This window comes from Agaricus bisporus (assembly GCF_000300575.1).
Source record: "Agaricus bisporus var. bisporus H97 unplaced genomic scaffold AGABI2scaffold_12, whole genome shotgun sequence".
NCBI lineage: Eukaryota > Fungi > Basidiomycota > Agaricomycetes > Agaricales > Agaricaceae > Agaricus > Agaricus bisporus.
This window is the reverse complement of record NW_006267347.1, coordinates 1,129,060-1,143,613: the sequence shown is the minus strand read 5'-3', so window position 1 is coordinate 1,143,613 and position 14,554 is coordinate 1,129,060. Positions and strand designations below refer to the sequence as shown.

The 14,554-nt window shown below is 48.7% G+C and overlaps 5 protein-coding genes across 5 annotated transcripts in view; 3 read left to right on the top strand and 2 right to left on the bottom strand.

Annotated features, from left to right (window-relative positions):
* Positions 1-868, top strand: part of AGABI2DRAFT_146188 (hypothetical protein) — a gene marked incomplete at both ends in the record, with an annotated part of 1,931 nt that extends 1,063 nt beyond the window's left edge. Inside the window, 3 exons of the mRNA XM_006456257.1 lie at positions 63-116; positions 498-547; positions 632-868. Coding sequence (XP_006456320.1) covers positions 63-116; positions 498-547; positions 632-868 — 341 coding nt within the window. The remainder of the gene's footprint in view (positions 1-62; positions 117-497; positions 548-631) is intronic.
* Positions 869-2,146: 1,278 nt separating this feature from the next.
* Positions 2,147-3,025, bottom strand: AGABI2DRAFT_228225 (hypothetical protein; the record flags this gene model as incomplete). Its single annotated transcript, XM_006456256.1, has 1 exon — positions 2,147-3,025. A coding segment is annotated over exon 1 (846 nt), but the record flags the coding sequence as incomplete, so codon positions are not given.
* Positions 3,026-4,315: 1,290 nt separating this feature from the next.
* AGABI2DRAFT_195491 (hypothetical protein) lies at positions 4,316-4,601 on the bottom strand. Its single transcript, XM_006456255.1, has one exon. It carries the CDS (start codon positions 4,590-4,592, stop codon positions 4,386-4,388), a length of 207 nt encoding a protein of 68 aa, XP_006456318.1. The 5' UTR covers positions 4,593-4,601; the 3' UTR covers positions 4,316-4,385.
* Positions 4,602-4,798: 197 nt separating this feature from the next.
* On the top strand, positions 4,799-9,113 carry AGABI2DRAFT_180988 (hypothetical protein). The gene is made up of 5 exons (XM_006456254.1): positions 4,799-5,039; positions 5,192-5,341; positions 5,389-6,954; positions 7,030-8,123; positions 8,152-9,113. The coding sequence occupies exons 1-5, from the start codon at positions 4,884-4,886 to the stop codon at positions 8,936-8,938; spliced, it is 3,753 nt and encodes a 1,250-aa protein (XP_006456317.1). The 5' UTR covers positions 4,799-4,883; the 3' UTR covers positions 8,939-9,113.
* A 1,232-nt stretch (positions 9,114-10,345) lies between these two features.
* AGABI2DRAFT_188295 (hypothetical protein) lies at positions 10,346-12,690 on the top strand (the record flags this gene model as incomplete). The annotated part of the gene is made up of 10 exons (XM_006456253.1): positions 10,346-10,472; positions 10,527-10,608; positions 10,666-10,820; positions 10,876-10,982; positions 11,033-11,237; positions 11,295-11,682; positions 11,731-11,939; positions 11,993-12,031; positions 12,088-12,437; positions 12,490-12,690. 10 exons carry the CDS (start codon positions 10,346-10,348, stop codon positions 12,580-12,582), a joined length of 1,755 nt encoding a protein of 584 aa, XP_006456316.1. The 3' UTR covers positions 12,583-12,690.
* Positions 12,691-14,554: the final 1,864 nt, after the last annotated feature.

The following is a 14,554-nucleotide window of genomic DNA, read 5'->3' as shown; positions in this document are numbered from 1 at the left end:
GCCAACTCGCTATATTAAGGTGCGCGCTTATCTATGTCATATGATAAGATAACTACTTTTAGAATTCACGCGTTCTGTCTTCCCTGGGAAGACAGCGCACCTCGTGCCGGAGCCAGGTGAGTTCTATCTATTCCGGTCCTTCATCCACTCTTTATATTGGTAGTTATTTCTGTATTGTACCTCGTTCTTTGGAAGCGAGGCGAGTAGTCTGATCGGCTTGTCAGATGCTCGATGTCCGAGGTCTTGGCCCTTATGACGTATGGCACCTGACGAGTCTTTAAAGACGAAAGGGCAGGCTCGGAGGTCCCCCCTCCCAGCCCTTGTGCCCCGTCGTCGAAACTACTCGCTTCGCTCGTAGTTTCTCCTCCGCCCCTAACCCCCTTTGGGCATTTCTGCTCTACTAGTGCCTAATTTGACAATATTTTTCCACAAGTTGGAAAACACGGAAAGATGTGTATTTTCCCCATTTTCCAACCAATGGTAATAGTTATTTTTAGGATGTGGGAAAATGCAGTGGGAAAGCGAGTATGGTATTGGGAAAAAGCGGGTAAGCCACAAATGGTAAGCAAAGTAGAGTGGGAAACCGAGTACAGTATTGGGACGAGGCGGCTATTCCAGAAGTGGCAACCAGAGTGGAGTGGGAAGTCGAGTACGGTATTGGGAAAAAGCGGGTAAGCCAGGAAAGGCAAGCTCCACAGAGTGGGAATCCGAGTATGAGATTAGGAAGGTGCGGATCAAGGGTCCACGTCCCTATCCGGGCATGGTTACCGTGAAAGGCAGCCAAGATCAAGGCACGAGCATGGGGCATGCTCGCTGGGTAAGGTTATTAGAAGCTATGTGGATTTACTCAGCACACGGAACGACATAAGACCTCGCATGCATGTCAAAGGACACTTCTCTTGGAAGATGAAAGACAGCAGCAACCCGCTCGTTAGGTATCCCCCCAAAGATAAGAACCTTAAGTGCTGGTAAGCGTTCCTGAAGTGCTTTCAGGTCGTAAATAAAAGTCTTCAATTCAGCTTTTGAACGTGGCTATAGTTATTCAGGGCACTTCAGTCCTAGTAAGTTGCATATCACTCACCCGGTGTAGTGCCTTAGGCTCCTCGGAAGATGTGCTGCTCTGATAACGAGCACATGCCGGACTCATTTCCTTCCAGTCAAGGTGTCCAAAGACAAGGTCTCTGAGCTGTACTTCCCGGAGAAGCTCTTTATCAAGGGCTGCGGATGAAACGTCCTGCTAGAAATGTGAAGCTCTGAATTGAAGCGAGAATTTGGGGTGATTTACCTTGGTACCAGATACATAGCCAGAAGGGTGATAAATGTTCGGCGGAAGATCGCGGAAACCAGATGCGAAGTTCACGAAGCCTCTCAGCTTCAAAAAATAACAGAGCTTTCTCACGTGAACTTTCTGTAAAGACTCATATACGGGAGGCGACATTGGTGCTAGCAAGAGACGAGGCACGATGGTTGCTATGTCAAAGATAGTGTCGTGGAAAAGGATAGTATGGAACTTTTCAGCTTTCCATGACATTGACTTGTGGTTCAATTTTGAACAGTATTGTTGCCACACCAGTTCGACGGACGCTGAAACCGAATTTAATTTAGTTGTTGTGAGGACGAGAAGACCATACATACCTGCGCTTGTATCGTCTCCACTACACTTATTCCAAACCTCTAGAAAGCTCGATATCACTTCTTGCTGAGCGTCCTCTTTATTGCCAACATGAAAAGCTCCGGATCTCGTCGAGTCCTTCAGATAATCGGAAAACGATGCATGAAGGAATGTCAACCGATTCTTATGAGAAACTGTCCAATCTGGTATCTTGAGTATGGATCGGCATTTGTCTAAGCTCGCATAGACGACGTTCTGAGTGACACCAAAGAGAATAGACATTCCGCGGAGAGTGAGTAAATTTGGCAGCAATTCAAAAAGAACAAACGATCCAATATCAATCCGCCCATAATAGATTGAAAAACAAAGCAATTGCCTTGTAGTTCGCCACAACGTCAACGGAATTGATGACAGAATTTCTTGGTAGAGCGCGTCCAAGTGAATGAAAGGGTTCTCTGTGGTTGGGACGGCATTAGAACGATCAATGACTGACAAGAGAAGTTCAAACTGCGAGACGGGATCGGCATGGCCTGAATCCCTGACAAACTCCATTACTACTTGAGCATAGATAAAAAGACCAGAAGCTGCGGCAGTGAGTTTCAGGAAATCGGTGTCGCTAGGCCAGTCGCTCTGAACGGAGTGCCGAAATTTCTTCCGCGTCACCTCGAAAGCTGACCGTAAAAAGCGTTCTACGTCCTCGCTGGCTTCCGTGGAGTCAATCGGAATGTGCTCTGACCAATAACTGCGCCGTACTTGGTCGTTGTCGAACGTATTAGAGATGTGTGACTCTGGGCGGCTGGCTATTATCCAGACAAGAGGAGCATCGGGATGTTCAAGCACAAAGGTGCTGATGATTTGTATGATTTCGCATTGTGCATCTGTCCCTTGGAGCTCATCGAGTCCATCCAAGAGTATGCCCCATCTTTTACCGCCAGTTCCGATCTTCTTCCCCACAAACGGCTCGACTATAAAGACCATAAACTGCGCTTGCATATCTCCGCTTAGCAATTCGGGATCAAGGGAGAGTCGTTCAATGATATAATGGCGATACGCCTCGATCCTCGTGGCTAAATGATAAGCGATAGTAATGAAGATGCCGTGCGGGTTGTCGCGTTTATTGGGTCGAGAAATGAATACGGATGCTCCCAGGAGTTGAAACTTGGCGAGATACTCGGCAAACGTCTGAACGACGGCGGATTTTCCAACACCGGCAGGGCCAGTTATCCAAAGGAGCGATTCCAGTGACGTTTGGCCTTCAAACCAAGCGGTGATACGAGCGATCAATTTGATACGTGTGTCGGGGTGGCACCGTGGAGGAGGAGAGCGAGCAGAAGAATTATGCGCAGCGCCACGGATGATATGTTTTGAAAGTAAACCCATCACTTTATAAAGACGAGATGAGCTCAAGGAGGAAGAGGAAGATAGCTCGACCCACTCTGTGCCACGACGCTGTGGTCCCCTTGTGCATTTGTGAAGGTATTATATTGATTTCCGTGTACGGCAGTCATTGTTGGGTTGTGTAAAGTAAAGCGTTGTACGTTATTGAAGAAGGCTCCTGGTCCTGCGTGACGTTGGGGACCTATGGATAAACTGTGTTGAGATTCATGACGCGTTGTCAATGAAACACTAACCATCAGGCATGAAACGAATCTCTTCCTTTGAAGAAAAGAAACCCCAGATCCACGCCTTCAATTTATCCCTTATCCGCCCGAGAGTCATTGCGCAAGAGAGAGACGGCGGACGTGTTGGGAAGAAAGAAGAGACATTAACACAGGGCGCTCGGCAATGGCCCGTCTTCCCTAGAGCCCATCATCTGATAACCACTGGTGCTTAGTCTTGCGCTCTTCCGTGTCTCCCGAACGAGTCATTCCGGTCAGTAGGCACGCTGACCTCCTTTCCCCGATGGTTTCAACAGTCAGCCATTGGTGCTGATACCTGCTCGATAGTTGCTTTCAAGCATTCCTCGCTACGCAACGCCATGAGAGTATGTTCTATTATAGTCGGAGGAGTGAATGATAGGTATGTTTAGCCATGTTTGTATCCGAATGAAAGAATTTCCCTACGTCAGAGGATGTGCGACACTTGCACTCCTCTTCGCTACAAAGACATCAAAGAGACCAGTTCAATGCCAAACCAGTCTGCCGTCACTAGCTACACTTATGACAGTATTGCCGTGCTTGTTCGGACTGCAGTCCGCTCCCCTCTTTCTCTCCACCACACTTCAACCGCTGGCCACATAGACTCAAAGAAGACTGGTTCACAATTCGGACAGACTGTTTTGAAGGATGTGGGAAAGAAGCACGACGCTGGGAATGTAGGATGTGTACGTCGGAATTGATACTTTCTACTGTTTCCACTTCCGGGAGTGCTGCTGTGAGTAGTCTCTGTCATAACTCTACTTCTACCTCATTATACGGAACATACAGCTCACGCGTTTTCTGTACATTTACCTCCAAATCTCATCAGTTCGAGACTTCTTGTCCTGGTCAAATAGTCGAATCAAAATTTTGTTGAAGAGCTTCGGGTCACGAACTGTTGGCCTTCTTCATCATCTGGATCTTCGTACTTCATCGTTACCAGCAATAGCACATATGTCCTTCAACTGTCGCGCCTCTGAATAGCCGTGTCGACACAAAGAGTGCCCCCCCTGGTACCTTCAACTGTTCTATTCTTCTTCATGTCCATAAATCGTTCGTTCCTGTTCGTGACAATAAACTTCAGGATGACCCGTTGAAGAATTTCATGAACATAGACGCCAGATTTTCCATCGTGCTCAAGGTTGTGCTGGAAACGCCAGGTTCACGATCCTTTCCACTTGTACTTCGAGCGTCTCCTTAAACAACTCCATGAGTTTCGGATAATTTGATTTGTGGGCTACCTCGATTCTCTTAGATAACGGCGGTAATTCTGGGAAATAAGTACGATGGTGGTTGACCAGCTTGAACAGCTCGAGAACTGAACGTGGGTGTGCCCTCGTCATGGTAAACAACGTGAGATTTAATGAAGTGGGCTTAACTCATGGCTAGTCCATCGCGGGACGATTCGTGACTGGAATATCATAAACCTAGGATCGAGTAGATGCCGGATAAAGACAGGAGATGTTAATCCCCAGCTTTCGATAGGTTGGGTATAGTCTGGATCCCGTATTATGATATTCCATGGAATGATGTCGCCGGTGAAGGATTATGCGGTCGAGATAGAGACCTCGAGTCACTGAAAACCTGTGAAAACTCGTCGTCGACGCATGAAGAAAATGAACACTTGGGCGTAAATGGCGTCGCGTGCGGCCGCTGCATCCAGCTTGTGCAATCTCACCATAAAAGCACACCCTCACAACGGCAGAGTATGTTACATTACATGTATCTTGGTCAAAATGTCGATCTTTGACTTCAACGAGAAGACGTGGTCCTATGTCGCCTATAGCCCGGTTTGCTCCTTTCGAGCTTGGCGGCCTCTTCCTCGTGGATCGGCACCGATAAGGTTGTAGAATTCTTGAATGTCAACGTGAAGCTGAAGAGCTTACTAAGCCAGTATACTGCGTCAGATAAGATAAGATAAGCGACAGAGTTTCCGTAAAAGGAACGCCAGGCTTTGCTGGACGCGGCGATGATGGAGGAGCAACAGCACAAGACGGACCAGATCGCGTACCATTTTTACACAAAACTCTTCTCGCTCGTTCTCGACGCTCGTCTCACGCACGACCACCCCACTCCGAAGCTCGACAAATGGGTCCGTGCGTTCTTTTGTGTGCGGAATACTGACTCACACGTGCACAGTTCAACCTCGAGTCGCCCGACTCGGACCTCTTCACCAAGGATGCCCGCGAGCTCTACCGCCAGATCACCCGCCACCCGCCCCCGTCGTTCGACCTCGAAGTCGTTCTTTCCATCCCCGAGCTCGCCCCGAACCAGGCCCTCGTCTACCTCCCCCCGTCCCCCGACTCCGCCCCTCAGCCACGTGTGCAAGTAGACCCGGCCCCGCGCTCCGTCCTCCTCGAGGTCTGGTCCGTCTCCCTCGCAGGCTCAGAGAATACCTCCGTTACCCCTCCACCCATATACAAGCATGGAATGGCCCTCTTTCGCAGTATCTATACCTTGTTACGCACCTTGCCAGCCTGGTCCCTCTACAAACGCATTCGCCGCCGCTCCGGTCGTGCTGCCGCCATGTCCATCTCGCTTCGACTTCGATCCCACACTGACGCTACCAACACACTCGTATTTCATCAACAAATATCTCCCGCCATCTCACCCATCTCAACTCTGTCCCAGAGCTTCCCTCCCGTACAGTTGCCCCCCGGCACTCTCGCTTTCTCTGTCACCTACCTCGCCACACCCTTCTTTGAGATCGACGAGCTTGAATCCATTCTGTCGAGTCGGTTCCGTTCAGCAGACGCCTACCATGGTTTAGAGGACGGTTTCGTGCCCACCCTCGCCACCGCCACTGCCACAACGAAATCGTCTTCCTCCAGCCAACCCTCACGATCGCCGCCCTCTGCTCCTCGTACCTCCACTCCCGCTCACACTAGACCAGTCCATAACGAATCTATCGCCGAACGTTTCATCCTCCCATCCAAACAGACTAATATTGGCGCTTCTCCACGCGACCCCCTCGCTCGAATACGCAGGGAGAGTATAATTAGCACTAATAGCCCCACTGCATCACCTTCTCCAACCACCTCTCCTCGCCAACGCAAACTCTCCTTGAACTCGTCTTCCCCTTCCAGTTCCATCCTCAGCCAGGGTCCGTTTTTGACAAACAGCACCGCCATGCCCGTAGGCTTCCCTTTAGCCGGTGGAGGCACTACCGCACCTAATGCAACTACGACGACTACGACTCCATTACCGATTCGCCGCGCCAACCTTAATCCATTCAAGAGCAATACCATTTCGTCTCCGTCCAGCTCCTCCCCTTCTGTCTCCCATCGTACTGGTCCCGGCCCTGCTTCCAATCCTCCACCTACCCCATCTTCTCCTTTAATTGCCCAAGCACCCTCTGGAGGTCAACCTTCGTCAGTGGGAAGTACCCATTCATCCATCCACGCCCATACGCGTCTCCGACATGCGTCCATCAGTGCTAGACAGCCTGCCTCACCCAGCCTCCCCCCTAATCTGGAACGGGAACGAAAAATGAGCACGTTATCGACAATGTCCGAGCGTGAAAGGGCGACCGTCGCTGGTACTGAACCCACCGGAGGATCTAGTCCAGTACAAGTTCCTCCTCCGACACGAAAGCGATACTCAAGTAGCTTTGGGCATCGATATACGGGAAGTGTTGGCTCTGCTACCGGAGTTGTTGCTGGAACTGCAACGAGTGGAGGAGGGCAGCGACCTGCGACGCCAGAAGTATCTGGAAGCAAGCCGGCAAGTCACTTTTCACTGAATCCCATCACCTTTGTCTCACGTATCTTACGTTAACAGGCATATTTGCATACGAACCCGGACGAAGACGACATTTCAATTTTTGTTCAAGAAATCGATTCTCGGAAACCTCTAATTGGACGCGCGAGGGAATACTCATCTGCACAAAGGCAACTACAAGAACGCATTTCTCCATTTCCTCGACGTTCTGGCGAAGGGTCACGATCACGGTCGACTTCACGTACGCGCGCCGCAGTCGTGTACGGACCTAAGGAACGAGAACCCCTCGGTCAGTTACCTGAAATTGGTCTAGGGCTGGCTGGCATCAGTAATTGGGCTACGTATGGGAATGAGGATTATGATGATCAGTTTGGCGAGAGGGGAGGGAGGGAAGATAGAGGGCCTTCAAGTGCAAGTCCACCCGTCTCACCCGATATGCTGCAGTTCCGGTATCAACAACAGCAACGAGAGATGAGAGAGAGGGGTTCCCCGCCTAGCATTGGTCCCCGAAGAGCAATCTCGCTAGGAGCGACGTTTGCAACGGCCCACTCCCCACCTAACGACCCAACGACCGCTGCCACTGCATCCTCTCCACCTTTAGATGTCAATCCAGCATACGTCACGAATCCAGAATTATCGACCTCACCTGGCCGCGGTCCAATGTTAACGTCCCAAGAAGAGGTCGCTGATCGTCTCCGCATCATGAACGAAGTTTTCTTGAAGAGCCTTGAAGGTATAAGCTCCGGCGTCTCCGGTCGTGAACGACGAAGGCGTAGAGAACGAGAACTCGAGCTTGAGCGAGAAAGGGAGAGTCAGAGGCTCTTCGAACGAGAGAGGGAGAGACAAGAAGAGGAAAGAAGGTATGAGAGAGATTGGGAATCGGAGCGGGAGAGAGAAAGGAGGTACTATTACGGGTACGATGAACAGTCTGGACTGGGGTTAGGGTTCCAATCAGCTGAACCGACGACGACGAAACACGCTGGGGACGACTCGGTCGTGGGCATAGGAATCCACCCTAGTACACCATCGCCACCAGACTCCCTTGCCAACGCGCCGCCTGCAGGTGCTACGGATCTCATCTCACCAGATCCACCTACGTCTCCATCTCCATCGCCACCTCAAGAATCGCGTCATCAGCAGCCCTTTCGGGCTTCGTACGCCCCAACGTCGCGAGTTGGGAAGTACGATACCAACGCTTTACCAAGCCCTTACTCGCCAACAACTACACACGGACAAACCTCAAGGACGAGCCTCGGATACAGTCAAGGGTCCGAAGAGGTCATTGGCAGAATGGAACTTCCCGACGATAGAGAGGGAAGAAGTATCTATGATGCGGAGAGAGAGAGAGAGAGGAAATTCGGGATTGGGGGAAATCGGTTTCGGGGCTTTTGATAATCGTGTGAGAGATGAAGAGGAGGAGGAGGAACGTGAGGATTGGGAGTGGAAGGAAGGAAGTGAAAGTGTTATTCTTGAAAGAGTTGAGGAAGAGGGGGAGGAGGAGATTACACCCGTGATGAGGATTTTGGATGATTTGGGTAGCAGCATTGAGTTGAGTGATGAGGGTACGGTCGGTGGAGGCTCCGGTATGGTTCGACGAGAGGCAAATAATCCTACTGCAACATCTTCAACACTCCTCAATCCCATTCCAATAATCAACTCTAGTACAAACTCATTACCCAATCGTCCGCAACACAGCCACCCCTCCGCACCTTCCGAACTCATAAAAGTCCACCACCGGCTCCCCTCTCGTGTTACTCCCAGTTCAGTGACTCCGCCTCAAGAGTCATCCAAGTCGAATCCGAGTAACTTGAATCAAGATCGGAAGAAAGAGACGGAAAAGCTGAGGAAAAGGACGCAAGTCGTTAGCGGCGCCGTTGGTGCTCTCGTTCTCGCTGTAGCCGGTTGGAGAATTTTCGGAGGGAATGGCGGTGGTGGTGGTGGTACCACAGGGCCTGGCGCCCCATCCTAGTCGAGGGTCTTTTGTATCATGCTTTCTTGCTGGCTGGTTCATTGGTGCTTTGGTAAATTGCATTTCTTTTTATGATATACCACACATTGTTCTTTTATTTTTTGTTTTTCAACACAACCCGGCTTGACTTGAACAATTTTTTTTTATCAGATTGGATTAATGCATTATAGTATTGCAGTTCACATGGTATTATACTATAGTTCTTTATATATAGATACAGATGTGTTGGATTTTGCTGACTAGTACTATGATCAAGATGAGATACGGCGTCGATCGAGTCCTCGATTTTAAACTCTTGGAACTTGAGCGCCGAAATTTTCCAATCGAGCTGTTTCTTTCTCATGATTTCTTCCCCGAACATTAGGCTTGGCATGGGTACCCAGACTTACACCGAGAATGTGATCTTTCTCGGTAGTTTAGAGGACTTTTTCCACTCCCTGGTCTCGGGCAGGCTCTTCCTCAAGGACAGAACAAGAAAAGCCTGGCTACCATAAACTGGCGGTTTGTGAACCTTCCTTCCAGTGATAGAATTTTACTAGGGTAAACTTACGTGCAGAACAACTTCAAGGTTTTAATCGCCTTCGTTTGTCCCACTCCTCTCGCCTCGGGTTAATTAACGGAACACGGACGCCTAAATTAAAATGCTCTCACGGAAAGGTTAAACATACTCAGTTTCAAAATGCGGCTGAATGTCAGGGTTTTTTTCGCTTGCTGAAAGTGGTGAAAGCCGCGTGACCGACGAGTCCAGGGTTACTCACGTGTCATTTAGAGCGCTTTTCTCTTACCACTATCACTCATAATCTTGTTTTCCTTCTCAAGTTCTCTTTAGTCCTGAGGTATCAACCTAGCGCCAACACGGTCCTACATCAGTTTGTTTTGTATCACTCGCCTGAACCGCAGTCCTAAGAATCTCCTTCACTTTCAGTTGAAAATAATACGCCGAATGGTTTTTTGACACGGAAAATCCATTGGCGGGATGAAACCAACACCTGACTTATAACAGAAGTGGAAGATTGTCAAATGGAGAAACCGAAAGAACAATGTGGAGTCTCGATGAACTTCTCTGCGGCCTTTCGCCAAGGTTGTAGAGACGTACGGTGCGCTATGTTTCCGTCAAACTATGCTAGAGACGTTCGTTAACGATTAGTCTATGATATCTTCACGTAACCCTGATAGACAGGCAAGGCTGAGTTCGCACTGGTAGTTCTAATGTCGACATCAAAATACTTCCCAATTTTCACAAGGAAGGCATATCGTCAGCTGTCTTTCCTACCTACTGCTGGCGCTTCGGCTGATCACTATGGAACCTCGTGAAACGGTTCTGCGAGGATTTAGCGACCAGCACGGGTATTAAAGGAAGCGGGGCACAGTACATTTGAGTATCAGTTCAGACAGTTCCTTTCTGCTATGCTGCTATCCACGAGGGTTTTATCATTCGCTTTGCTCAGCGTTCAGATTGCTCACGGCGCCATTATATATCAACATTCGGACAACTTACCGGACCATACTGATTATGACTTCATTATTGCAGGCGGTACATCCTCTTCCTATATATCACAGAAGTGATTATTCTCAAATATGTTCAAAGGTGGTACGGCGGGTTTAGTTGTTGCATCTCGTCTCGCGGAGAATCCTCAGTGGAAAATATTAGTCATCGAGGCTGGACCTTCGTAAGTTGAAATCACGGCTAGTAATTGGGCCTTCTCCATAGTTGACCGTAACGTCAGGGACAGCGATGTATTCGAAATAGCCGTCCCTGGACTCGTGGGCTCGATTCCCAAAGCTGTCAATTGGAACTACACAACTGTTCCTCAGAACCACCTTGGTGGAAGAAGTTTAGGATACTCAAGGGCGATGGTATTGGGTGGTTGTAGCTCCCATAGTATGTGATTTTCCCGAGATACCAAGCCAGAATAGGCACGATTATCTGTTTGCAGACGGGATGATTTACACCCGTGGTTCAAGAGATGATTGGAACCAGTGGGCAGATATAACTGGTGACGACGGACTACGATGGAGTAACATGCTACCAGTTATGGAGAAGGTTCGTTTTTACTACATTTTATTTTTGAAGAAGCCTAACAATCATCGTAGATGGAGCAATTTGGGCGAGATGTCACGTTCCTAGACGTGAGCGGACATATTGATCCTTCGTTCCACGGCAGCAACGGCGCATTGTCCGTGACGGCTTCTTATACCAATGTATCGATGAACAACTACTTGCTTCAGGCGACAGAAGAATTAAGTGACGAGTTCCCTTTCAAGTTGGACATGAATGACGGACAGCCAATCGGCATAGGCGAGTAAACCTCCCCTGGGCTCCAACTTTCTTGCCGGGTTAAATAGTGGTTGTTAGGCTGGACCCAATATACAATCACCAGTAACGGCGAGCGTAGTAATGCTGCTTCTGCATTTTTGCCTCGCACTGGGGACAACATCCACGTATTGGTTAACACACGGGTTACTCGCGTTTTGCCTGTCGGTCATGGATCCGATTTCAGAAAGGTCGAATTTACTGTTGATGCTAACGGTCCGAAGAAACAACTTCGAGCTAAGAAGGAAGTTATTCTAGCTGGTGGTGTGATTTCCTCTCCCCAAATCCTTATGAATTCAGGAATTGGAGAGCGAGCGGCACTTGAAATGATTGGAATCAAGACACTGGTAGATAATCCCAGCGTTGGAAAGAACTTTTCAGATCAGGTAGCAACGTCTATGAGATTCAGTACAACGCTTCCGACCACAAAGTAAGCCTCAAATCTATGCAATCGTTGTGGTGCTGATTAAGTCGATAGCTATGAAACTATCCGCGCCCTTGCCCAGTGGAACGAATCCCATACAGGACCTATGGCTCAAGCAGCCGCCTTGAATCACCTCGCCTGGATAAGATTACCTGACAATAAACTCTCCGGGAGCTCTGACCCTGCCAGTGGCCAGAGTTCGCCTCATATCGAATTCCAGTTTGGAAAAATATCACCTTCGATAACCTCGCAAAACGAAACAGGTGGGACGTTAAGTGCTCTCGAATGACACTTTACTAACTGCCCACCTACTCAGTACTGTCTGTCTCCGTAATAAACCTCCATACTACTTCACGTGAGTATCGTTAATCCGAGTGCCTTGATATCGGCAGCTGATCTCCCCGTATGTAGGTGGATCAATCTCTCTCAGCGACAGCAATCCATTCACGGACCCAAACATTGACCTGAATTTACTCGCCGAAGAAGTTGATGTCTCAATTTTGCGGGAGGGGGTTCGCAGTGCTCAGAGGCTGTTCTCCTCCACTGCCTTCAAAGCTCATATTAATGGGATGATAGCTCCTGCAGTGAATGTCACTTCGGACGAAGATTTGACTGCGTACATCCGAAGCTCTGCTGGGTCATATCTGCATGGAGTGGCCTCACTGTCAATGTCGCCTAAGAACGCCCATTGGGGGGTCGTCGATCCGGATTTCTACGTGAAGGGTACCAGTGGTCTGAGGGTTGTAGATGCCTCTGTGATCGTGAGTTGCCGCTTTATCTCCATTTCATTCCTCTCACCCGGGTGACTATAAGCCGTCCGTGCCAAGCGGGCACACTCAAATACCGGTTTATGGATTTGCCGAACGTGCGAGTGTTTTGATCGCAGAAACCTATCGTTCTACTTAGTAACTGGAAGTATCTTGAGCCGCCTGACTATATCTCCGCCAGTGGTTGAGATCTCCTTCATGGTTTGATGATCCCGATAATTCATTCTAGCCGATTCAAATAGGAGCTCCATTTTTGCTTTTTATCTGGCTGCCTTCATTGTATTCAAACGAAAACATCAGTCTCACGTTTGTGGCCCAAGTCAACATTTTGACAACCTCCTCGAGTCCCCAGAATCCCAAAAAATATTTTTCTTGGGGGCTGAAAAATCACCGCTTTCTTTCTTTTCGACGGCATCTCTGACTGGAGTATTTTTAAGAAAGAATCTCATCAAATCATCAGCGAAATAAACCAAATTGAGCTGGAGAGTGTAACGCGGCTCATATACTGAAATATGATTGCTATCTACCATTACAGTAAAATTTAAAATGATGAATCGAATGCGCGTTGGTCGGCCAGGGTCTGCCAGTGGCGGCTCGTTATTTTGGACCTCATCATTCACTTATCTATCGAATTGAACTGATGCTAAATGGGTTCGCTGAAGGCTTAAGCCCAGTAGTCTACCTCAGTCAGCCTTTCGAGCCGAAAAAAAGAGGCTTTTCCTTCTACCTACGAGCCCAAGGGGTTAATCAAGATACTAAGCCCTTCCTTTGATTCTTGTACAGCAGTGGCATGTACACTGCCATGGCTATTGCCATGTCCTGTCACTCTAAGGCTGGGAAGGTATTAAAGAAAGTTTTCGTTACTTTTCGCTCACATCATCATGGTCGCAAGTGGCGCCATCATGTCGAATCATCCAGGGCGTCTGCCCTCGGGGCGTTGACTATGACTTCATTACTGCCAATGGCGAGCTATCTTTACATTGACGATAACCACTTTACGTCTATATTTCTAGGCGGAGCGGCAGGGTCAGCGGTGACTTCTCGACTCGCTGAGAAGGAGAACCCCAGGTGAAAGCACAGGTGATTGAGGCTAGGCCTTAGGACGTCCAATACATTGACGAATGGCCACTAAGGCGTCGTCATTAAAATAATGACGATTGATGCAGGCACGAAGACACCTTTGAGAGACATGACTTAGGACTGACATATCACTTCCAGGAGCTCGTATTACCTGGAACTATACGGCAAGACACTCTCGACGGAAGGATTACCGTCTACCCGAGGGCCAAAATTAAGAAAGATTGAGGTTCTCACAATAAGTGACTCGACAGCCTAGAAATTCGTCAGTTCGTAATTTGTTTATACAAGTGCAATCATGATGACAAGTACGCGGGGTCGAAGGATAATTGTGGAACCGGTGGGCCAAATGATGGGATGATATTTTTTCTGGAGATGGTTAGTTTGTTTCGATCAGGTCATCCTCAACGTAACTTTCAATATCATTCGAAGAAAGTTTGGACAAGAGCAGTGAAATACCACTTTCGACAAGCCACATGAATCCTTTGTTTCAAGGGTGTAATGGCGGTACACTGCCAGTGATAACATCATACACCCGGGCCTATACTGCGCTGTCAATGAATGAGACGTTGCTCGAGGGTACTTGAGTGGGCAAGTCCTTGGCAATTTGGTTATGAATGATGGTCAACTGATTTGGGTATTTGAGTGCTTAAATTCACCCGTTCAGGGACGTGAAGATCTGATTGACTTGTCAGGGTGGACTAAATACACAACTGACGTCAATGGCGAGTAAGTCCTGCGCATATTTGGATCTCACGGAAGACAACGTCCAAGTTGTACTGAAAACATTGGAACAGTTTACAAGGCATCGAGTTCGCCGTCGATACCAACAGTCAAAAAGAGCATTCTGGCAGAGAATTTCAAGGCGATGGTTTTCAGGGGGAGTAATTGTGACATCGGACGAGGATCTAACTTCTGCCATGCGTAGCCAAATTCAGTATTGCTATTCTTAGCGTGCGTGGGGTCAATATCTGATCAATATGTCAGGCGGGGTAGCGTTGACCCAGAATTCCGCGCCAAGAGTACGGGTCTGT